The sequence below is a fragment of the Hippoglossus hippoglossus genome, chromosome 5 (genome assembly GCF_009819705.1).
Source record: "Hippoglossus hippoglossus isolate fHipHip1 chromosome 5, fHipHip1.pri, whole genome shotgun sequence".
Lineage (NCBI taxonomy): Eukaryota > Metazoa > Chordata > Actinopteri > Pleuronectiformes > Pleuronectidae > Hippoglossus > Hippoglossus hippoglossus.
In genome coordinates, this window is record NC_047155.1 from 5,934,862 (window position 1) to 5,959,197 (window position 24,336).

At 42.6% G+C, this 24,336-nt stretch overlaps 1 protein-coding gene across 1 annotated transcript in view; it reads left to right on the plus strand.

Moving 5' to 3' along the window:
* Positions 1–24,336, plus strand: part of eif4g3a (eukaryotic translation initiation factor 4 gamma, 3a) — a 45,679-nt gene extending 21,343 nt beyond the window's left edge. The window contains 30 exon segments of the mRNA XM_034586288.1: positions 228–404; positions 1,521–1,632; positions 1,813–1,973; positions 2,571–2,705; positions 4,317–4,408; positions 4,838–4,899; positions 5,598–6,368; positions 7,257–7,345; positions 8,276–8,558; positions 8,701–8,825; positions 10,734–10,853; positions 11,367–11,522; positions 11,905–12,102; positions 12,809–12,955; positions 13,045–13,278; positions 14,480–14,584; positions 15,563–15,701; positions 16,025–16,146; positions 17,732–17,822; positions 18,270–18,387; positions 18,699–18,922; positions 19,036–19,148; positions 19,356–19,528; positions 20,096–20,221; positions 20,500–20,581; positions 20,987–21,085; positions 21,270–21,416; positions 22,424–22,505; positions 22,621–22,767; positions 23,310–24,336. Coding sequence (XP_034442179.1) covers positions 228–404; positions 1,521–1,632; positions 1,813–1,973; positions 2,571–2,705; positions 4,317–4,408; positions 4,838–4,899; positions 5,598–6,368; positions 7,257–7,345; positions 8,276–8,558; positions 8,701–8,825; positions 10,734–10,853; positions 11,367–11,522; positions 11,905–12,102; positions 12,809–12,955; positions 13,045–13,278; positions 14,480–14,584; positions 15,563–15,701; positions 16,025–16,146; positions 17,732–17,822; positions 18,270–18,387; positions 18,699–18,922; positions 19,036–19,148; positions 19,356–19,528; positions 20,096–20,221; positions 20,500–20,581; positions 20,987–21,085; positions 21,270–21,416; positions 22,424–22,505; positions 22,621–22,767; positions 23,310–23,491 — 4,812 coding nt within the window. The 3' untranslated portion in view covers positions 23,492–24,336.

Consider the following 24,336-nt stretch of genomic DNA (forward strand, 5'->3'; position numbering starts at 1 on the left):
AAATCTGTGGTGCTGGTCCTTTTTGTTTCGTTATTTTCGCTGCTGATTAAACACCAGGGGGGGGGGGGGCCTCACTGTGAGAGATGTGTTGGCCAAATGGTGAAGTCGTCTGAAAAATTGAACTTGTTTGTACTTTAGATTAAAGCATGGCAGCCTGCAGAAATGAGTCAGCTGTCTCTGGGATCGTACTTAATGTCTTCTGTGTTTCTCTCCCATCTTACCTACAGTTTTTCCAGAGGACTCAGATGCAGACTGCGAGGCCCACCATCCCGACAAACACGCCCTCCATACGGCCTGGCTCACAGACTCCTACAGCCGTCTACCCCACTAATCAGCCAATCATGATGACCATGGCACCCATGCCTTTCCCTTCCCCACAGGCTGCACAGTACTACATCCCACAGGTGAAAGAAACACACTGACCTGCTTACAGTTGATGTTGTTTGCTCTCATTCAGGGGTAGGGGAACCTTTTTTCCTATCTAGGGCCATTTCAATATTTATAACATCCTTCAAGGGCCATGCTAAATTATTGATCACATATCACACTAGCCTTTCTAATGTAATGGCTGGCACTGCCTGCTCTGATGTCAGGTGATAGTGATGGCGACGCTACTTGCAGCTAGTTTTCCAGGTTCGTGTGAGTTTCTTTAGAGGAACTGAGTCTTTGCGATAGTCAGTTTTTAAAAGAGCAGCTCACATTAGTAGGCTGGCTCAAACAGAAACACTAACTTCAGTGTATGTCTCCTCAGAATAAGAAAATCCTGAACATGTAATTTATCGAGCTTGAGCGGAGGGAGGTTGTTTTACTTATTTTGGAGCTCGTCAGTGTTTTGCACCTGAGTTTATGTTGTCAGACTCATGAGCTGGTTCCCCATTCAACAGCTTAACAAATATCCTCCTGAAGGGGTTTTTTACACAACATATTCCGATGTCATAGCAGACTCTTCCTCTTGCAGCGTAGGAATTTGCAGTATTTGCACACAATGAACAATTTCACACAATGAGCTGCAGTCGCAACAAGGCACTCCCCTATTCTCCTTCTGAATGAGAGTGTTTTCTGTTTCATGTTGCATTATGAGGTATTGAGTGTGAATGTGAAAGGTTGTGAATACAGTGTAATGAAATACATAGTCAGAATGTAACATACATGTTAGCTGTAGGATTTAAAACAATTTCAATGCTTAACTAGAAAGGCACTCAGAGACATCATATGTCCGCCACGGCTGATTGGCCACGTTATCACCTTATTGCATATTGGGATCAGTAGCATGTACAAAAAATACAAATGTTTGAGAACTCTGCTATTCATTTATCATAATTTGTATGTATATATCCTTGTTAATAGTTGAATGTGGGGTAAATGTGCTAAAATTAAATCTGTAAAATAAAATTGGAATGTTAAAAGATAAAATCATATCACTGATTGTAAAAGTGCACCATTTTTGTACAATGTTTGTATTTCCCTCGCTGATTTTTTTTTTTTGATAATAGGTTTCTCCTTGTCCTCTTTACTTGCAGTATCGCCACAGTCAACCCTATGTGGGACCTCCTCAGCAGTATTCTGTTCAGCCCCCAGGGTCTGGCACCTTCTATACTGGTCCTGGGCCAGGGGAGTACCCTGCCCCATATCGTGAGTCATTAATCCAACACAGATACACATCCTGTGCTATTCCCACATCACATTTTAAAAAATAGTTCACCACACCGTAGCAGAAATACACACTACCTATCAGCCACATGTGCCACCAGAGCAGAGAGCCTGTCTGTGTTTTTACTAAAATATCTTTTCTTTTCTCCGAAACTCATTCAGATCCCCTCAGGTACCACCCACCTGTCTCGCCCTCTGTCCCTGCTCCCGTTCCCACAGCTGGCCCACCTTACTACCCAGGACAGACTGTGTACCCCCCATCACCCCCCATCATAGTGCCTACACCACAGCAACCTCCACCAGCCAAGCGTGAGAAGAAAACAGTGAGTATCTTAGGAGTTCCTGTTGGCCGCTCCAGGAACGACATCCCTGAGTTCAGTTCAGTTCAGTTCAGTTCAGTTGTTGAGTTGAGTTCAGTTGAGTCGAGTTGAATCGAATTGAGGTCAGTTGAGTCATGTGGTTCAGTTGACTTCAATGGTTCATTTCAGTTGAGTTCAGTTAAGTCGAATAGATTTAGTCTAACTTTAAGATTTAATTGCTACAATATGTAATGAATATAATGCACAAACTACATTTTCTTACACAAAGCCATAGAATACTTTATTGTTTTGCTTATAATATCGGCTGATAAGAGCCTTTCATAGACGTATCAGTATTGGTTTTATTTTACAGAATGAAAAATGTAGAAAAGATAATACATGTTTATATTTTATAGAATGTTTTTTTCTTCAAGTTCTATATATTTTCTTGTATTTATGTTTTCTTTTAATTTAGTTTATATCCATGTTTAATGGACTTGAAACATCATGTATAAGTTCTTAGCAGTGTGTAACACAGCTGACGGCTCACACACATGTGGCAGACTACGTGTCTTTCAAAGACGTGGTTGCTTTAGTGAGGTTTGTTTTTTGTGTCATTGTCCCTCCCAGATCCGTATCCGGGACCCCAATCAGGGTGGCAGGGACATCACAGAGGAGATCATGGCAGGGGGTTCAGGGAGCAGGAATTCAACGCCTCCTGTAGGTCACCCCTCCTCTACCCCCACCCCACCACAGGTGAGGCTCTCTCTCTCTCACACACTTGCGCTTGCCCAATCTCTCACCCGCAGTAGTTAGAGGTAGTGTAGAGTTAGCGGCAGCTCATCAGCCTGGATCTTTAGCCGAGTGGTGGAGAGATGTCTCGTGTTGCCTGGTAGCAGTGTGAGCGCTCCGCTCTAATCCTTTTTGCTCTCCACCATGTGTGTGACAGACAGGGCACAGTGCCTGTGTCATTTACACGTCTCACTTTCTCATAAGAAGATCACCATGACTCTGAGTCCAAACTGTTACATGTCTGTTGGCTGTCGCTCAGGACATGTTTACATTATCTAATTAAAGACTTACTGATAACAAAAATTGGAAAATAACAAAGAGTAATTGTTACCATCATTACATACTATTTATTTTTGGACGTGTAGGTAGAGGCCATGACTTGTGAAGAAACACTTTATTTTCCTTATAGCTGTATGTCAAATTCAATGTACTGTCTTTCATTTTATACTTTCTTCCTTCCTGTCACTGTTTCTTATCACTCGCTGTCTCTTACAGTAGATTTCCTATGTACTGTGTGTATGCTCCCTCTACAGAATCCACTCAGGTCCGCCATTCACTTCTCTCCTTTAAACCTGCAGTGTGGCTCTTTTGTCTCCCCCTGGCAGTGAGAGTAATTACACAAACACTGGCAACATGTGCTGACGACATATGCTTCCTATGTCTCCTTGCCACCAATTGATTTATTTCTTAGACTGCCACCAAGTTTCTTTATTTCTCTTTATTTATTTTTTATCTGGAAGAACAGAAACCCCTCTAGGCTCTTCGCCATCAGCTCGTCCAAACTCATAGTTCCTGTTTTCTACTCCATTTCTGTTACTAGGGTTTTTTCCAACAAATCAATCATTGCTGGTTGATGTAAAACGCATCTCAACACCGTATTTAAAACTCTGGTAAACAACAAAATACAGAGCGATTGAATCAGAATTGATTGATTCCACAGTTTGAACGTAACAAACATCCATTTATTTATAAAAGTTCCACATTTCAGCTTTAAATCAAATAATTAAACTTTTGGCCTTCTAGTAAATAGGTAGAGATGAGTGTTTTCACCCTAGATCTTTGAACACTGGTTTTAAAGTCCCAGGAAACCAGCAGGGCTCAGGTGTTTGTGCTGAAAACCACTGTACAAACGCCAACCGCAAAAAATGTAATAAATGAAATGAACCTACGAGACAACCTTCCTGGATTCTGAAGAGGGGGGTTGTGACTTCTTTCTCCCTTTGTCCTTCTGTAGATGTTAACAGTGTCTTTCCTCTCTTTTTCTGTCTTTCTGTGCCCCTTTTTGATTTTTTCTTTTTGTGTCAACCCCCTTTTCTCTGCATTGATCTGAGCCGTTCCCCCTCCTCTTGTCATTCTTCCTACATTGGTCTTCATTCTCTCTTGCTCCCCCCTGTCTTTTTCTTAACCACACCCCCATTGGACTGTCTGCTTAATCCGGCATTTGGGCTTGCTTGTTTGTTTATCTGTTTGTATGCGCACTGCCTTCATCTCTGTGCCCGTCTTTCTGGTTTTCTGTGTTGCTAGTTTTTATGGCCGCACCCTCATTATCCTCACATTTTCTACCTCAAATCGCAGCAGCTGAGCAGCAGCCAGACTCCAGAGCCGCCACAGTCGCAGCCGCAGCCTCCTCAACCACAGCAGGCCCACCCTGGAGGCTACACCTTGGAGTCCCTGCAGCCGCAACAGCAACAGCCACCACAGCATCCCCAACAGCCCCAACAGCAACAGCAGCCACAGCATCCCCAACAGCCCCAACAGCAACAGCAGCCCCAACAGCAACAGCAGCCACAGCAGCCCCAACAGCCCCAACAGCAACAGCATCCCCAACAGCCACTGCAGCCCCAACAGCAGCCCCAGCATCCCCAACAGCCCAAACAGCAACAGCAGCCACAGCAGCCCCAACAGCAGCCACAGCAGCCCCAACAGCAGCCACAGCAGCCCCAACAGCAGCCACAGCAGCCCCAACAGCAGCCACAGCAGCCCCAACAGCAGCCACAGCAGCCCCAACAGCAGCCACAGCAGCCCCAACAGCCACAGCAGCCCCAACAACCCCAACAGCAGCCACAGCAACAGCCACAGCAGCCCCAGCAACAGCCACAGCAGCCCAAACAGCAGCAGCCGTTGACAACAGGGGCCTCCGACACCAAGCCAGGGCCAGGTATGCCCCAACACTCTCACCATTCTTTTAAACTATTTCCACAGATCCTCACAAGAAGGAGTGCCACTCTTAACATCTAACCAAGGCAGTTTTAACCCCAGAGCTTTTAACATGATATGAGAAACATTTCTCATATTAAAGGAGATATGACCAGTCAAAGTCAGAGTAACCCCCCAAAAAAGTTAACTTGGTTTGCCCATATCTCCATTAATTAGGATCTGTGACATGTCAAATTTCAAATTTAGAAATGTAACGTTAGACCCTCTAGAATAAGTTGAATATTATTTTACTGCTCTGTCATTGCCTCCAATCGCAGGCAATGTCACCTTTGGAGCAGCAAAGTTTTTCCCAGAACTCGCTGCACACTGAACACTTTCACTTTCGGTTCACTTACAAAGTGTGATGTACGCAGGGCTCTCTGAACCGAGGTTGAACCTTTCTAGTACGTTATGTTATCTGTCTTCCTGCTGCGGTTTCACACTCGCAACCTCCACAAAAATGTTGACGTAAATGGTTTCCCCCTGTTTGGCTTGTTGAACTTGAAGCTGTCACAGTCACAAAATGTCACAGATTTTAAACAGATTATATTTTGTATTACATATACATATAACTGTTAAGTATAGTTTGTGATACAAATATAACCTTTTGCTGATTGAATTCTGAAGACATGTATTCATCTGTTCTTTTCCTTCTTCCAGATGATGCGCCAAAACTGCAGCCAGTTGTCCAGAAGTCTTCCTCACCTGGGCTTGTGCAGCCTGAAGCCCCCGTGGAGAGACCGGAGGCCAACACACCTGAATCTGAGCCCACTCCTCCTGCAAGTGAACCGGAGCTTCCCCTCCCCGCCTCGCTCAGCACCCCTGTCAATCTCCCACTTACAGCGGCCAACTCAAGTGAACGTCCCTCAGCCAGGGAGTCAGCCTCTTCTCACTTGTCCTCAGTCGGGGAGCAGAAACCCTCTTTGGCGCCACCTCAGCCTCCCAACACAGACAAGCCTCTCTTAGACGCCCCAAGAACTCTGGCTTCCTTGTCTGTAGCAGCCCCCAAGGCTTTGAACGGCCTTGCCGAGTCCGGGACGGAGCTGGAGACAGCGGCCCAGGAGCCTTCTCTTATGCCCCCTGCTGCACTCCAGCCCCAGGCCTCTAGTCCTGCTTACCGAGAAGCCTCCTCTGAAACTTTGCCTTCTGACATGAGGCCACAGGTTCCCGTTGCTGCTGCGCTGGCCCCTATGGCTCCTGTGGCTGTGGTGCCAGTTACCCTGAGCTCGAGCCCGGCCCCAGCTTTGCCCATCATGCTTCCCCCTGGCCTACCGCCTCTAGTGCAGGCCACGACAGAGGCTGACGAGCCAAGCAAATCCATAGACACTAAAGACCTTGTACCCAAAGCAGGGACGGAGGCACAAGGTGGCATTACTGACAGCAAGACAGAGTCCCAGCATCCAGCACTCATCAGGAATAGCCCCACAACAGGTACTTTAATTTGTTGCATTTCAGGAACTATAAAATTCACACATAACTCTCAGTTACCAATAAATGTATTCTGCTCTTTGGGATTTTGTTTGGTGACAGGGCAGTCGGCATGAGAGATCATTTTATGAGTCTGCTACTTTCATAATTTTATTTGCCAGACACAAACATACGCTATGTTCAGAACAAATGGTTTGTTTACTTGTCGTAAAAATGCTCCACCAAGTTGTGAGTAACTGAAAGTACTTGGGGTCACAGCAGGAAGTTGGGTAGCTCAGATTCTGCTGCAGAGAAATAAGTGACAGGTAGAACTGAAAGTTTTCAGCATCAGTTGATTGACGTCCCTGCAGAATGTGAGCGTAACATCACACTTCTGTAAAATGTCATTATTTATGGGCTTTCTTATTTCATCATGTTCCTGTTTCTGTTATAAATTATAACAAGCAAATACTTATAGGCCCATAAGTAAGGAATTTGAAGAGCTTATTTATTGTGAGATACCAATGGATTTTAAATGAGTGTGATTTGTGTCGGTAATAACAGCTGTATGTCCTCCTGGAAACCATAACAATAATAACTCAATGGGGAAACATACCCTTTTCCATTTGTCCCTCTTTTTCTGCCTTGTTAAACGCTTTGTGCTTGTAGCTGTTTGTTTTACGTTGGTCTGAGATGAAAGAGTTTTAAATCATCAAGGCAATGAAGACATAACAACGTGACCATAAAGCATTTTATATCTGTTTTATGTGTAGAACTGGTCATAAGGTTTCATTATACAGACAGATTTTCTTGTCATCGCTGGCTTTTGGACACAAATTTCACTTCTAAATCCATTGTGGTTCTGCTGTTTACTGACTAACTGCATGTTCCTGCTTCTGTGTTGTCCTGCAGTAAATCAGACGGCTTCTGCGATACCAAAGACCTGGAGGAAACCAAATGAAGGGATCTCTGCTGGAGACGCACCTCAAAAGGAGGATGAGGTAAAAATAAAGACCGGATGAAAGGGGGGAAAGAAAAGACAAGCTTCAAAGTATATATCATCAATTGTATGTGCATTCTTGTCAGAAGTCTGTCGACACACAGACAAGAAATTGTGTTTTAAATAATTTAATGAGGTATTGTCACCATTTTTTCCCCAAATACAAGTCATTTTAAAAGAGAATCAAAGGAGTGAGACAGGTTGAGAGAGAAGAGGAAAGGCACAATGTAGGCAATAGTTCAAGTGAAAAATGTTTCCACATGTGTGGTTGGGGAAGCAGACGTAAATGACTTTGGGGTGTTGTTATCTTCCGAGAACGACATCGAAGGAGTTATCCATCATGTTCAACCTCACCCGGCCCACTGTCTGTTAAATCAAGCTCTGTCCTGTGCTCATTTCCTTTCCTTTATTGTTTGGTTCTGGGCTTGTAGCTGTGGGAGAGTTTTCATACTGACAAATAGGTTTTACAGGCTGTTACACGGCTTCTTGTCTACACAGAACAAACACTATAAAGTTAGCGTACCTACAGCTGAGCTGCCAAGATGGTTATGTTTTGTCTGCGTTTGTTGGTTCTTTAGTTTTCAGGATTACACTAAAACTACACAATTGATTGCAAAAATATATTTTAGAGAGGTGGGGAATGAACCATGGAAAAAAAATCCTGGATCTGTCCTGATCTGCACCACAATGATGAATTTTTCCATTTTCTTTGATTTTCTTAGAGAATAATTCATGGATCTTATGAAAAACTAAATCGGGCATGTTTAGGTGACTTATATTTATGAGTGTGTGCAATTTGGTGTAGATCCAAATAAAATGCGGATCTAGTGGATCTATAAGGGGACTGTTGGACCTTGGCGGTATGAGTGCCATTCTCGTTTAACTGACAAATAATGAGGGATCTGAAAACTGAATCTTGCCTCCTTAACAGGACAAGCCAATGTCAGTGGATCAACCTGCTGGAGACCAGGCCCTGCAGGCAGCTCCATTGAGCAACAGCCCTGTGCCCCTAGCAACAGTCTTCACATCCACCCCTGCTCCTGCCAGCAGCCCAGAGGCTGACGGAAAGCTCGCCGCCCCAGAGGAGAACGGTGAGGCTGAGATGGAGCCCATGAGGAACGGAGCCGGCCACACCTCAGAGACGGAGAGCAGCGACAGTGGAGCCACCCCTGGGGACAAGGAGAATTCCACAGGAGCTCCACAGGATATGGAAGGTAAAGACGGACCATATTCTCTGGACAGTTTGAAGTTACCATATGCAGAACTTGAATTTATTTCTATTTATTTTCTATTTCTGCCTTTTGGAGTTGCCAGTGTGTAAAGCTACTATATTTACTCTTTCTCTTGGTTGTCCAGACCTGGCCGATCCCAGTGGGAAGCGTCAGTATAACAGGGCCTTCCTGTTGGGCTTCCAGTTCAAGCCTGCCTGCATACAGAAGCCTGAGGGACTCCCACCAATCAGTGACGTGGTGCTAGACAAGGTATGTTACAGACTCATAGATTCAAAGACTGTTAGACAAAAGTATTACACTGTGATTAAACCTATTACAGCCGAGGGTTAATAAATCAATGAATGGAAATGTCCGGACAGTTTCCTTAGCAGATGGCAAACTCTCTGAATGTGACTATAAAACTGGAATGTGTCTGGTGACGTTTTTTTTTTCCTGTCTTTATTCAAGAGTTTAGTGTTTCAGTTTGAGAGCAGGACATTCGTTTGACATTGACATTTTCATTTGTCAGCACTACACCCTGCACTCTATTGGTTGGGGGAATTGTGACAGACTTGTTGCCCAAACAAATCCAAGTGCAGAAGAAAAAAGAAAAATCCAAGAACAGAGGTGAAATACGAGAAGAGACATTTCTCGCATGCTCAGAAGCAGTGTGAGCACGAGGAGAAGAGCCAAAAGCTGGAGTGCAGGGAATCTAAGCTCAGACAGGGGCTAATGGAGTGTGAGGCAGGGTTTTGAGTGAAAGCATCACAAAGTCTGAATATGAAATCATTGAGTGCTCTCAAACTGAAACACCACGCTCTTGAATAAAGATAGGATGTAAAGCACTGCAACTTACTTTTGTTTATTATCAATTAATCTGATGAGAATTTTTCTTGAGTTGTTTTGGATTGTATGAAATCAAAAGCTCTTCGGTTTCCCCGAGCCAGATGTTTTTAAGTTCAAACACTATAAGATATTCAATTTGTGATCCCTTACTCAAATTTGAGTCAGAAGTAGTAAGCGTTTGGCATTTTTGCATAAAAAATTACAAAGATGAATTAATTAATTTATTAAAATTCTTTCTAAATATGATCCTATTGATCAGGGAGTTGTTTCAGCTTTAATGTCGTCCATTTTGGCTTCAGTGTCATTATTTGCTTCTGTAAACAGAAATGATTATTATTTGGAGCTGTAACAATCAGTAGATTAGTCATGAAGTAAAAAATGTCAAAGATTCTTTGCCTCCAGCTGCTAAAATGGGATGATTTATAATCTGGTGTTTTATTTCACTGTTTTATTTCAGTTTTATAGTTATAACTTATATACAATTTGAAAACCTCACATTAAGCTCTGGAAAACTGTAGTGGTCATTCCTGAGGAAGTAAAGCTGAGTACTTGGGCTTTTAAATGATAAATAAAATGAATAAATAATGAAAGTAATGGTTATTTGCACCTCTAATGTAGAGTTTAACACATTGTTCTTCGTTATGGGCTCGTAGCAGTAGGCTGTGTTGGGCTCTACTCTCTTTACTTGCACTGGAACAAAGATGCACCACAGAGAGTTAGGTCCATTGCTCTGATCCCCACATATGTATGGGTGGAGCATATAGCCCAGTAAATGCTGTTTTGATTAAAATCACATTTCCATTATGTCACACTTGGCAGTGTTGAGAGTACGTGCCCCTCCCCCACCGCTCTTAAAAGAACAGCCAGACTGGCGAACACTTGATTGGTACAATGCCACCATCTCATATTCTCTGTGGGAGATGGTGAAATCTCACTGGGAAGGAGTTTAGAGGAAGTCAAAGACGGCTGAAAGACAAAGAGCTGGATTTGTTCTTCTCCCTCCTCCCCCACAACTATCTCACTCTCTCCCGCGTTCCTTTCTTCCTTCCCTCCCTCTCTTAAACATCTGGTTCTGACTTCTCTCCCTGAGCAGCTCGCTGAACCAAACCAGTTTCATTTATTACCAGTACAGTAAAAATACATAAAGCAAGAGCTGGTAGTGTGCTATATGACTGTCATTCGGCCAGGGTCACCTTTAAGGGTCCACTGAGTTAGAACGCGCGCACATACACATTTTCACACCAGAATCTTTTTGCCCGCTACTATTGGGGGGTTCATTGCTCCCCCTGCTGTTCAGCTCATTGTGTGTCTGTGTGTGTGTTTGTGTTGCAGATGAACCAAAACAAGTTGCCATCTCGAGTCGTGGATTCTCGGGTGATTTCCAGAGGACCTGATTTCACACCTGCCTTTGCAGATTTTGGCAGACAGATGATGGGAGGACGAGGCGCTCCAGTAAGTAACTAACAAACAAACACTCTCCTCCACTTTCTAGCTTCTGTTTCAGTCAACACTTGATAACACGCTGCTTTTAAGTAGAGGATGTTTTCCTAATTTATATAATTCTGTTAGAGGTCAGTGATCTGATACCACTGGAGGATTTGAGTTTCTTCTGATGGTTAATTCAACACAGAAAAACTCTTGAGCTATCTAAGTAGGGTTTTGCTTTTGCACGGGTCAAAATCAGGTTGATCAGAAAGAATATTTTGGGGAAAATAGGCTTATTCATTATCTTCACAAATCTCAGGGGAGAAGATTGATTAGACTTATAAAGCATCTTATCGTCAAATATAAGGCGAGAGCTTCGCTGGCAGTGTGTGAGAGGATCACCTAAATGACATTTATGTTGCCTTACTTATGAAACTCACACAAACTTAAACACTGGAATTGAAAATCCGTTATTTGGGCTAATTTATAAGATATTGAGTCATAGTAATAATACTGTTTTTCCTTTCTTCCTGTGTAAAGCTTATAAACATTGGGGCGCGGCGACCACCACCCAGGAAGATCATCATGAGCCTGTCTGTGCACGACGATGTTCAGCTGAAGAAATCAGAGAATGCCTGGAAACCAGGCATGAAGAGGGAAAGCCTCCCAGCGGAACCAGAGTCACAGAACACACAGGTACGACCAAATATACAAAAACTGAAATCCACAAAGCAGTGGGCACATGTAGAAATTACATATACAGACACATTTTTATAATTAATAAAGTCTACGTGATTGAAGATTTTCAAAGTATTGGAAATTCCAGTAAAAATAGATAGGTTTGTATGTTTAAAATCTGTAAATATTGGAAAAGCTTTGTGAGTATTTAGTTTCCGTATTACTTGATAAATTATTTAATGTTGCACATAATTTCATCTCCCAACTTGTGTTGGGAAACCGTGTCTTTATCAACAATAGTAGCTTTACAACAGGATTAGTTTGTCATGTGGAGCGAGAGATTGATCTTGTGCTTGATGACCTCAGAGTTTAAGTACCTGTTATGACCTATTCCCCTCAGGACCTGTTCAAGAAGGTCCGCAGTATCCTGAACAAGCTGACGCCTCAGAAGTTCAATCAGCTGATGAAGCAGGTGACGGACTTGACCATCGACACGGAGGAGAGGCTCAAAGGAGTCATTGACCTGGTGTTTGAAAAAGCCATCGACGAGCCCAGCTTCTCGGTGGCCTACGGGAACATGTGCCGCTGCCTCGCCACGGTAAGCAGGTCGCTTAGTTGAGCAGAGAAGTGTACGGAACGAGAGAGTCTTGTGTTTGTAATGTAATTGTTTAAATTGGATTTGGAGAAGTACATCAATATTGCTCTTTCGTAAACTGTGGCGCATTCATCAGATGCAAAAAGACGATGGAGGAATTAAGTGATCTTTTAACCATCTATTGGAGGTGTGTGCACACAGTGTCTCAATATGCAGTCAACAACTTGCTAAATGTTTATGCAGCAAATGGATCAATTGGTTCATATTCAGCTCTGCCTTGATGCAGAATAATGCTGTGAAAAGCAACACAATTCAGTACAGTGTGATGATGTAGTTCTATTGTTTTGATGCCTCTAGTGTCTACACCAGACAACACACTATTTATGAAGGAGCTTGAAAATCAGTCACAAATAATCCTTTAAATCACGATTTATTAAACGTGCATATTCTCAATTATAGACTCTATTTACAAGAGTTCTAGAGAAACTATTTAATTTTCTGTCTGCCATCATTTGATAACCATAACCTTACATATATTATGTCATTAAGATCAAAATAATCCAGGTACGAAAATGTTAATTAGTTGATATATAAAAACAATTGTTAAACCCGCAGAAATCTCCTGTTTTTTAAGGGTTAGTTCATTACTTATTTTGTCTTAATGCTTATGTTCTCTACTAAATTCATTCCACTTACTGTTCATGTGCAGCTCAAAGTGCCCACCACTGACAAACCCAACAACACAGTGAACTTTCGCAAGCTGCTGCTAAACCGCTGTCAGAAGGAGTTTGAGAAAGACAAGGTGGACGATGTGGTGTTTGAGAGGAAGCAGAAAGAGCTGGACTCTGCTGCATCGGTAAGTGTGACGCCGGATCTTTACCGAAGACATCTTTAGTTTCTGTTTCAACTCTTTTTTTAAGAGGTTTGTTTCCTTGGTCCCATTAGACGGAGCGTGATCGTCTTCAGGTAGAGCTGCAGGAGGCCAAGGACATTGCCCGGCGGCGTTCCATCGGCAACATCAAGTTCATCGGCGAACTCTTCAAGCTCAAGATGTTAACGGAGGCCATCATGCATGACTGCGTGGTCAAGCTGCTGAAGAACCACGACCAAGAGTCTTTGGAGTGTCTGTGCAGACTGCTCACCACCATCGGCAAGGACCTTGACTTTGAGAAGGCCAAGGTGAGCTGGTGGTAGTTAATTTTACATAAATCTTAAATTTCTTTTATTATGGTCTTAGAAAGGTCTGAAGGGCTACAGATTGAAAAGGCTACAGATTGAAGAGGCTACAGATTGAAAGCTTCGAATATAATCTACAGGATAATATGCAGCTGGTTTCCCTTTCCAAAATAAAATATTAAGAGAAATGCGTTGTTTGCAGGGATGAAGATGTGATGTGAACTTTTTGTCAGCAGTGTTTTTGACATTAGTGCAGCCGAAGATCAGTTCATGTCTCTGCTTGCAACCCACCAAGATATATTCTTCTGCACGTGTCAAATAAGTGATTTAGGAGGTGATTCTGATTTACAAGGACACAGTTTCCAAGACATAAAAGAAAAAAGTTCCGGTGTGACTCAATCCCACAGCAGCTGCTTACAAGTAGGTTATGAGGAAACGGGAATATCCCCTCAGTGTCCCCACTCGGCTCTGCCTCACTCAGTGACTCCCAGCTGGACTCAGCCGGAGTCCTCAGATACTTGGAGAGACATGAATGATCCAGTGGCCTTTCTGCTCTCTCTCTCTCTCTCTCTCTCTCTCTCTCTCTCTCTCTCTCTCTCTCTCTCTCTCTCTCTCTCTCTCTCTCTCTCTCTCTCTCTCTCTCTCTCTCTCTCTCTCTCTCTCTCTCTCTCTCTCTCTCTCTCTGCTGCACTGTGATGTGTGATTTGATCCTCATCTTATACCAGTCACCCTGCAAACAGAAAACCATCTGACCACGGAAACTTAAATAAACTCCATAACTTCATTCTGCTGCGTTTTCCCTGTTTTGCTTCCTACTGAAATATATTTCTGTTACATTTTTTTACGTTTTCTATATTTTTCTGTACATTAAATCTGACAGAATGTGCTAATAAATCATCCAACTTGTCCTTCAGAGGAGTTTCATCCTGTTTAATGTGGTCGTTTCCTGAGCACGGAAGCTTTAATGTTGGACGGTTACAGAGAATTGCATCCGTTCGTTTCTGGCTATTACGGTTTTCATGCTGCTGTTGATGAAATGTTCCGGTTTCATCTCGGGACTGTTCCAAGTAATAAACTGGACAATTGGTCAACTCTGTAGAATAATAATCCCTGCAACCTGCTGTCTGGTAGATTGAATGGAGACATGCTGAACATGACCTTCACGTCTCACATTAACCATCTCTCTCCCTCTGTGTCTCACCAGCCTCGGATGGATCAGTACTTTAACCAGATGGAAAAAATCGTCAAAGAGAGGAAGACGTCATCTCGGATACGGTTCATGTTGCAGGATATTATAGACCTGAGATTGGTGAGTGGGTCTTTGCGATTTTTCTTTCATTTTGCACAATTGTAAAGAGTCCGACATTCAAAGTCTTCAAAGTAAGATGGATTTTTTTCACAGAGATTTATTTCACTGATCTGTCTGATGACCTGGAACATGATACTGGATATTCTGGTCATATTCTAATGAATGAATATTTACACTGCTGTTGTTAAGGAATTCTAACACTTTGTAGAAGGACTGATATAGATAGATATATAGATTATGGCAAAGAAATGTATAGTGGCATATGTTAGTTTAAATATAAATCAAACCAAATTTTTTTATGTAAATATAAATGCAGGTTTTTTACATTGTTTATTCTGTAAATTTAAGTTTTCATATCAGCAAACATAAACGCAGATACAAATATGTCAGTGAAAGGCTCAAATCGGCAGATTTGTATTAGCTCTAGGCCAAACTGTATAAACCATCACAAACACAGCAGGAAAAAACCCTCTTAGGAATATGTCACTATGGCCAAAAATGCCCAGCCATCTCACTTTTACTTCTTCTTCCTCACAAATGCATAAGGAGGAAAATCTCTATTGAGTACTTGCAAGCTTGATATGATCCTGGGATGGTGATAAAAAAAGCTCTTACCACCAGTAAATGAGTCCTTTCTCATGGATTTACCTCTTGAGACAATATCTCATCAAACACAGCAAACTCAAAATTCCATAGAAACATTGAACAGGGAAAAATGGAAGAAACGTGAGGAAGACGTGATAACTATTGATCTTTAATGAATTCATCAGTGTCTCTCCAGTCATTCGAATATTCCTCTGTGATTGACTGATTCCTCTGTTTATGCTCAGATGTATCTAGCACTGTGTGATAAAACCCACCCATGCTCCTAAATTCTCTGAACTGTCAAAGATAAAGAGCAAAGAAATCTGTTTAAAACTACAGAATCTGTCTGATTCAGGTTTGAAGTCATTATGTTTTTTGTCTTTTTTTCTTCAGCACAACTGGGTGTCTAGAAGAGCCGACCAGGGTCCGAAAACCATCGAGCAGATCCACAAGGAGGCGAAGATTGAAGAGCAGGAGGAGCAGAGAAAAGTGCAGCAGCAACTGCTCTCCAAGGACACCAAGAGACGGCCAGGTCAGGCCTGCAGTCTAAATCCTCTTTAAGGCTTAGAATCACATCGGCACAGCTATAGTGACTCAGGAAGCCAGGCTGTAGACTTCCTGTCCCTATAGCCTGCAGAGATGCTATTGTGCCCAACAGCAGACAGGAAGCCCCCTCACTCCCTCCCATCTGCTAGCTGACCTATAATATTTCATCTTGTAACGCAGCATGCCTCAGAAATGTCACTCCGTCTGCCACTTTCACAGCCGTTTGACTCCACTGTATTTCCTGTGAACCAATTTTAAACCTTTATTTCCCTGTTTGTTTGTTTTTGTTGTGTGGGTGTGTCTCCACAGATCCGAGGGAGCAGAGAGAGCAGAGGGATCAGCGCGTACAGAGAGAGGAGACCTGGAACACTGTGCCCATGACGAAGAACAGCAGGACCATCGACCCCAACAAGATCCCAAAGATCTCCAAGGTGAGACCAGCTGTCAGAGGCTGTGAGGAGTGTACAAACACTGCATACAGGAGACTGCACACGCTCCTATCATGTGAAGCTGCCATTTACTTTCTGTCCCTCATAGTTCATTTGCTCATATTTCTACATTGGAATCACAATGACAAACAATTACCATGTGGTAACCGGTCGTGTTCCATGGAAACTTAAGCCGTTGTCAGACGTGACCTCCGGGTAAAATCGGGAGAATTGGCTACAGACTTCAAACATTTAAATTACTTGAGCTGAAATTTTGATTTGATGATAGTTTGATCTGAGAGATTTGAAATGTTAATTTGAATTAAAGTTGGAACCTAAAGCAGAGTCAGGACTTGTTAAGATGCTGCTGTACAATCAGAAACGTATAATATTTTATGATTGATACAGATATTGGTAAGCAAGTTCCTTCGATTTTATACTGAACATTGTTATTACTGATAAAAGACTCGTAACAGGGGCATTTGTGTTGGTGTGTAGATTAATCATTAACTGTGTTTGTGCTTACAATGTTGCACAGATCAGAAGTTGAGCTGGATTGAGTTGAATCCAACTAAAATATCATTATTTTCTACTTAGTTTTCCTCAGAACCGTCACTAAATGTCTTCATGCTGCCTCCTCACGCCTACGATTTCACGCCCTCAACTCAGAGTAAATCAATTCAACGATATACATAATGATATGTATAATAAGTTTAATATAGAAAAAATGAATCAAAACAAGAGAAGTTGAATATAGTAGATTTTGTGAAATCAGCAGTGACCTCTGAGTAGAAACTGATCACAGACGACGTGAAGGGTTGTGTGGCTCATTCTTTGTGCCTGATGGTCTGTGCTGAATCTGCAGGCTGTTTTGAAAACTCCGTCTCGGTCGAACATCGCCAGCTTTGTAATTAAGATAAAGTGGTGAGGTCGTTCTTCGTGTTGTGACAAGTTCGTCTCGTGTTCGTTAAATGTTTTTCCATGTTGGTCTCAGACTTCCTCGTTCGTGGTTTCTGTTCTCTGGCTGGAAAACCGTACATAGGGTTAGATAACTCGGGTCGCGTAACTGTTTATGATTAATCCTTGGAATCGTCACAACCGGGCTGTTTGTACAAACTCTCCCTGCTCCCATCTGATCTGCATTACTGTAGTTTACATGTTCGGCAGTGCAAAGGTGGCACAAAGGATCTGTGAGGTACTGCAGAATAGAAGGAGAAGAGACTTTTTGGGATCTCCACCTGCTGGATGCACTCTGACATGTTTCAGTGTAGAACAGGGAGCACACGCGTTCACTAAGCTGTTGGGTCACCTCATGTTTACAAAATAAAACGTATGGTATGGATGCAGTAATGTGGCTGGGACTTGTCCTTGATTAACATTGGGCATTGCAGAATTCAGCCACTGCTTTGGAAAGAAGCTTAGTTCTCCCTCTGCTGGACATTTTGAGAACAAAGAGTTTACCTGTAGATTTGAGTCTAAACCTTTTTACTTTTCCTTTCAGATTTTCTACTATTGTCATCTGTATTTCTGCTGAAGTTTTTATTGCTGGAAATGTCACAAGTGATCATTGTCGCTTCTCTTTCTGCAGCCTCAAATGGACGAGAAGATCCAGCTGGGCCCCCGGGCTCAAGTCACATGGGTGAAGGGCAGCAGTGGAGGAGCCAAGGCCAGTGACTCAGGTGAGGTCTCACCACATGACTTTTAAAGCTGTCGGATCACTGAGCAGTTCACACTACATGACCTGCTGTCTTGTGATCGGGAGTCTTGCAGCTGTTTAGAGTTCAAACTAGAAGATCGATGACAGGGCGTCACACACTTCAGTGTTTCAACTGTTCCGCTCTGTTTAGCTGTAGTTGTCACTGATTCATCTAAGATTTTAAGCCTGATAGAAATCTGGGAGTCTGATAGTCTTTCATATCTATTACATTTTATGAAAATTTCTTTCATTATGTTCTTAAAAAGGTCAAAGACTTGATGAAACCCTGATATAAAACAGTAACTTACAGCATATCCTGTTTACGGAGTCAGGTGACGCATCTTCCTCTAAATGACTGGACCTTGGCTCTGATCTTCCACATTCGTTATTTTTCACTTATCTCTCTTGTAATGTTTCATCTCTGTAACAGAACTATCACGCACAGCGGGTCTCAACCGTTTCTCAGCGCTGCAGTCCACCCCCTCCCCTCAACCCTCCACCACTCCTCCACAGAACCCAGACTTCGACCCCAGGAGAACTCTGGGAAGGTATGAGATGACAACGCTGTCTGATTCAAGGATCCTGTTGGTGTTTGTTTTCTCTGAAACATGAGGAGAGTGTCTCTGGGATTCTGATATTTATCCTCTCCTGTTAAAACTCAGATTAACTAGTTTTCATTGAATTTGAAAGAAATTAGTTTTGTTATTATGGTTTGGTTTTGCTTCTGTTTAGGTCAGAGATAATAATTTGTAGTAGCTGGTTTAGTTTAGGTTCCAAATTGGTTGAAAAGCTTGATTCTCAGAGCTCCTCATTTCCACTGACATCCTTCCTGACTCTTTGTTTGTTCGTCCCCCACCAGTCGTAGCAGTACAGGCAGAGAGCGCAGCGACAAGCCGCTGATCTCTGCGCCGCCCTCGTCTCGGCCTGGTCCGTTCTCCAGGGGAAGCAGTTCAAAGGAGCTGCTGGAGAGTCAAACCCCGGAGGAGCCACGAAGAGACAGGGAGCGAGAGGGAGCCGAGCCCCGGAGACCGAGTGTCACCGAGGACAAACCGGAGCCAGAGCGCAGCAGAGTCCGAGAGCCTGGTGAGCCGCACGGTGCTGCCCAACACCGGACAGACATGGCGATAATGCTGACACATTCACTCTCTGCCATTACACACACTGTTGTGACTGTGGTTGTTTATTTGCCTTGACAGTGAAACCTGAGCCTGTTGTCCAGACAATAGAAAAACCCGCTCGGTCTGAGGAGGAGATCGAGAGGAAATCCAAGTCCATCATCGACGAGTTCCTGCACATTAACGATTTCAAGGTGCTGAGATCCAGTCAACTGATAACTGATAAAGTTTTTATTCACACCAACAAACAGCCGCTAATAAGAATATAAACGATGTCACAAGATAAATCAGTAAATTATCTATCCCCCATTCAAAATAAATATTTAATTTCATAGAATAAACCTTCTTAAAGGGAAGAATAAAAGTATTAGTCTTGACCATGCTTCTTGGTTTTCTTGCAGGAGGCTGTCCAGTGTGTGGAGGAACTTGATCTGGGCTCTCAGTTGCACATCTTCATACGTGTGGGGGTGGAGTCGACTCTGGAGCGCAGTCAGATCACACGGGACCACATGGGCCAGCTCCTCTTCCAGCTGGCGCAGAAGGGAATCCTGCCCAAACCCCAGCTCTACAAAGGGTCAGTTCCCCTGATCAGTTCTACTTGAAAGTTCATTTGAAACCCTGTGTGGAGAAAACGATAGTAAATAGATTTAGTTGATGTTGTTCAGCCATTTATCATCCTGTTCATTATTTTCACAACCTATAAACATGTCGATATGAGAAAAAGAGAGAATGACTGACAGGTTCCTGTGGTTTGTGGTTTTTGGTATTTCTAATAGAGAAATGTCTCTTTGGGCATGGATGCTTTTTCTAGAACAGACTGTTTTTACATTTCTTATTTACTTTAAAAGACACAAAACTTCTTCTGTCCCTTTTACTGTGGCCAATTTTCAGTGTATTTTAAAATACCTAAAAAGAAAACCACTGTTTGGTTTCTCCTTATTATTCTGTTCTTACAAATTCATCAACAACTCTCAAACTTTAAATAACATCAGGTATAAAGAAGAAGTAATTAGCATTTTCTGGTTCTAAACTTACTGAATTTAAATTGAGTATAAGAAATCCTTTTGTTTGTGCTCAGTAATTAGACGTGTTTGGGAGCAGCTCTTTTTTCTAACCACAACATCCTTGTTTCTTTTCCCAGGTTTGCAGACATGCTGGAGCAAGCGGACGACATGGCCATCGACATTCCCCACATCTGGCTGTACCTGGCCGAGCTGCTCAGCCCTGTGCTGAAGGAGGGGGGCTTCTCTATGAGAGAGCTCTTTAGGTACGAGACAGCCTCACATGCTCATGGAGCCCATAGGGGTGGAATCAAGTGAAAGTCGGTGTCCAGGAAAGAACCTTTAATCGGATCTTGGAGGCCAAACTTCTCTAGCTGATCATTTTAGTCATCTGTCTCAGAAATAAGAAGAATAACCACATGAAAAGGCCACAAACGTGTTGACAGTGATGAACTCTGCTCTAAAATAAGCTGTGTGTGAAGTAAAGATATGTTCAGACTTTTAAGATTTATTTTAATTTCTGTCATGTTCTGTTTGTTCACAGTGAATTAAGCAAACCTTTGCTTCCTGTGGGAAGAGCTGGGATCTTAATCTCTGAAATACTGCACATACTATGCAAACAAATGGTAAGAAACACTTCAGTCTGTTCTTCACTCTTTTTTCCTGTTACCTGTTCTCATAATGAAGCAGGTGGATCATAACCAGTGACTCAACTGCAGATATAATGTAAATATACATAGATTATTGACTTGTACAGACTATATTGATATTTTTATTGTTGCACTGGAGTTCACTGTAGCATTTTTTTGGATTATTCATTCAGTGTTATTATAATTCTTATAAACCAGTAAAATGAAAAATCTCAATTGAAATCAACAAGGCTGATTTGCTCTTTTGATTTGAAGCAAATATTTTTCTCATTCATTAAGTAAGTTTATTAATTAAATATTTCTCCCTGCTGTAAATTAGACGTAATAAAAAAGACATTTCAGAGCATAGGTTTGTGACGTTGTCCCGTCTCGTCTCCACAGAGTCATCGAACTGTGGCTTCTTTGTGGGGGGAATCAGGCCTCAACTGGACTGACCTTCTGCCGGAGGAAGAGGACGTCCAGGCTTTCATCTCACAACAGGTCAGTGATGAAGGTCAACGCTCATCATATATCACTGGGAGAAAACCCTCAGTTACCATCGATCAACTGTTTGAAGACTGTTTAACTAATTGAGATAAATAAGAACTTAAGTTTTTTATTGTTTCCACGTCGTCTCCCTCTTCTATACTTCCTCACCATATCAATGTTGTCCCCACTCAAACAGAAACTCCAGTTTATCCAGGCGGACACCTCCAGCTCCGAGGCGACTCTGTCTGAAAGAATCTGGTCTCCCGAGGAGCTGAGACAACAGCTGGAGAGACTCCTGCTGGAGGACATGGCCAGTGACGAGCAGATCTTCGACTGGGTGGAGGTACGACAAGTGACAACCAGTCTCTGCTCTGAGTTAGTGGCAAAAATCCTGAAGGGCAGACGGAGTGGGGCTTAGTTACACCTTGTTGTAGAGTAACAGAATATACTTATATTTCGGACCTTGAAGCTAATGTTGCTCCACGACTGTTGGTAAGATGTCATCAATACAATTCCTGGATCCACCTGTTTATCTGGATCTGCTCCAAAATTTAACGGCTTCCTCCTTGGGTCCACAAACGTTCATGGAAATCACTTCAGTAGTTTTTGATAAATCCTGCTGACAAACTAACTAAACAAATGAAAACATAAGCTCCAGTTTAAGACCAGAAATACGTTCACTACACATCTACATACTTTGAACTTGCACCAATATCTGGTAAATATAAAAAATAAGTAAAACCAGAAGCACCCAGTAGAGCACATACCTCCTCCGAGGCCCAACAGTCTCCCTAAATTCAATCAAGCTCCACCAAATTACACACTCATAGATATCAGTCCTCTTAATATGCCTGGTTATTTTCTTCAAAATCTCCACGTTATTTCTTTATCAAATTCTCTCCACGGGTTCTTCATTGGCCCGTAACCCTTCATGTTTCAATACATTTTTACAATCAAACAAATATCTCTCTATATCTGAAAAAGCAGCGTCACACATGTAGAAGACACCAACGAAGATGTCTAGAGTTTGTGGTGATAAGAGCCAATGACAGTGTCGGTACACGATCATGTGATTTCTGCAGCGGAGTTAATTCGTCACTTCCTGCCTCTGCCTGCTGCACCCGGCTGCTCCACCTCTCGCCTGAATAATGCAGATAATTTGTTGTCGATGCGTCTGTGCAGAGAACCTCCGGCAGGGTTGTGCATGTGGGAAAGGCCATTCGCGTTCAGGCCATGTCTGAAAAGGGCTTCGTGTTTACTGCTCTTCAGTGTCATCACTTCTAAGCTGATGCTTGTGAATTTGACAGACGCTGTGTTTTTACTCCTCCTCCTCTGTTCTCTGTTTCTCAGGAGAACCTGGATGAATCTCAGATGAGCTCGTCCCCCTTCCTGAGGGCGTTGATGACGGCTGTGTGTAAGGCAGCAGTGAAAGGTAAGCTCTCCACCACCCGGAGCAGAGACTCCTCTGCTCAAATCGCACCGCTGATTACAATATTTACTCTCTGCCGAGCGAATGAATTTACTCTGCCTCCTGCTTCTCTGTGCAGATGATAACACCAACTGTCGAGTGGACACGGCCCTCATTCAGAAGAGATTGCCTGTATTACTCAAGTACCTTAACTCAGACACTGAGCGACAGCTGCAAGCACTTTATGCACTTCAGGCGCTGATCGTCACCCTCGATCAGCCTCCAAGTAAGTTCTGCATCAGAGTTCACTGAAACTCAAACATGATCTTTTTCTTCGTTTCTTAAGAATAAACTGTGTAACGAGTTCTCAGTTGTGATCAAACCAGTGTTACAGTTCAATCTCACCACAAGGTCCATTTAGTAGCTTTTCTGGAGCTTTCCTTCTTGTCACATGATTCTCATCAGTAGAAGAACTTTGCCTTGTTATATTGAATTGTAGATTTTCCTATTTCCGTTTATTCTTGAGCACTTTAAGGACATTTGGAACAATTTGGATTAAAAGCTGAGACCTCTGTAAACAACTTTGAATCTCAATTATTTTCCACTGAGATTAACTTGATTTGTTCATTTGAGGAACATCACTCTGACTGCAAAACACAATGCCGTCTTCAGTAATTTCTAATCCATCCATTTTCAGTTTCTTATCTAGATACAAATCACATTAATTAAATTGATAACATTAGGAATTGATCTCACCTCACAGAAAAATGTGATTTATTTCCGTTTCGTCACAGCTGAAACGATGACTGACATGTATTTGTTCTCCAGACCTCCTCCGGATGTTCTTCGACTGTCTGTACGACGAGGACGTCATCTCCGAGGACGCGTTCTACAAGTGGGAGACGAGCAAAGACCTGGCCGAGCAGCTGGGTAAGGGCGTGGCCCTTAAGTCCGTCACGGCCTTCTTCACCTGGCTGCGGGAGGCGGAGGAGGAGTCGGAAGATAATTGACGAGGGGAGACCCCTGGGGGACATGACGTAGTAGAACTACATCCTTACAGCAGAACAAACGTTCAAAATGGGTGCGTGAGCAGGACGACATGTTTACGGCTGGAATTTTTTTCTGCGGTACGGTTCTGAAACATGCCGCCATTTTGAGTTTGGATTCCAACGGCGGAAGCACTAAATACCTGTATTATACATAGAAAATATTTTTGTTTTAAATTTTAACTTACTTTTCTTTTGTTACTTTATAAGAAGAGACTTAAAAGATACATAGGTTCCGGACTCTTTAATTTATTATTTTTTTAAGGACTGCAAATATGAAAGTTATTTAACATTTGCAGATGCTCACGACAACAGAACAGAAATAACAATATAATTAATTATAATAACAAAATAATAATGAAATGAAATAGCCTCCCCGGACTCCACACTGTTTGGTTTAAAACAGGGTAAAACAAAGTTATTTTGGGATGAAGGGGAAGCAGAAATGAAAATCAAATGGATGCACAGGAACTGTTACCGTTGTCCGTGTGTGACGGCCGGGGGTCAAAGGTCATCCTCCTGATAACCACAGAACCTCGGCCTATTCTGCGTTGATATGTACATACACCTCATGAGAGGTCGAGGTATGCATTCATGAAGCGATGCAGGTCAGTCCACAGAACTGTCGAAAACAAACGCAGACGAACAAACCAGATACATTCAAACGAAAAAAGAGCAAAAATGCAACTTTAAAAAGCAAATGGCCAGGTTCACTGAGCAAGAAACAAGACATGCTTGTAATACTCCAGACCTACACAGCAGGTTCAACGCTTGTAAATACATTAAAGACAAAAAAAGGTATTTAAAAA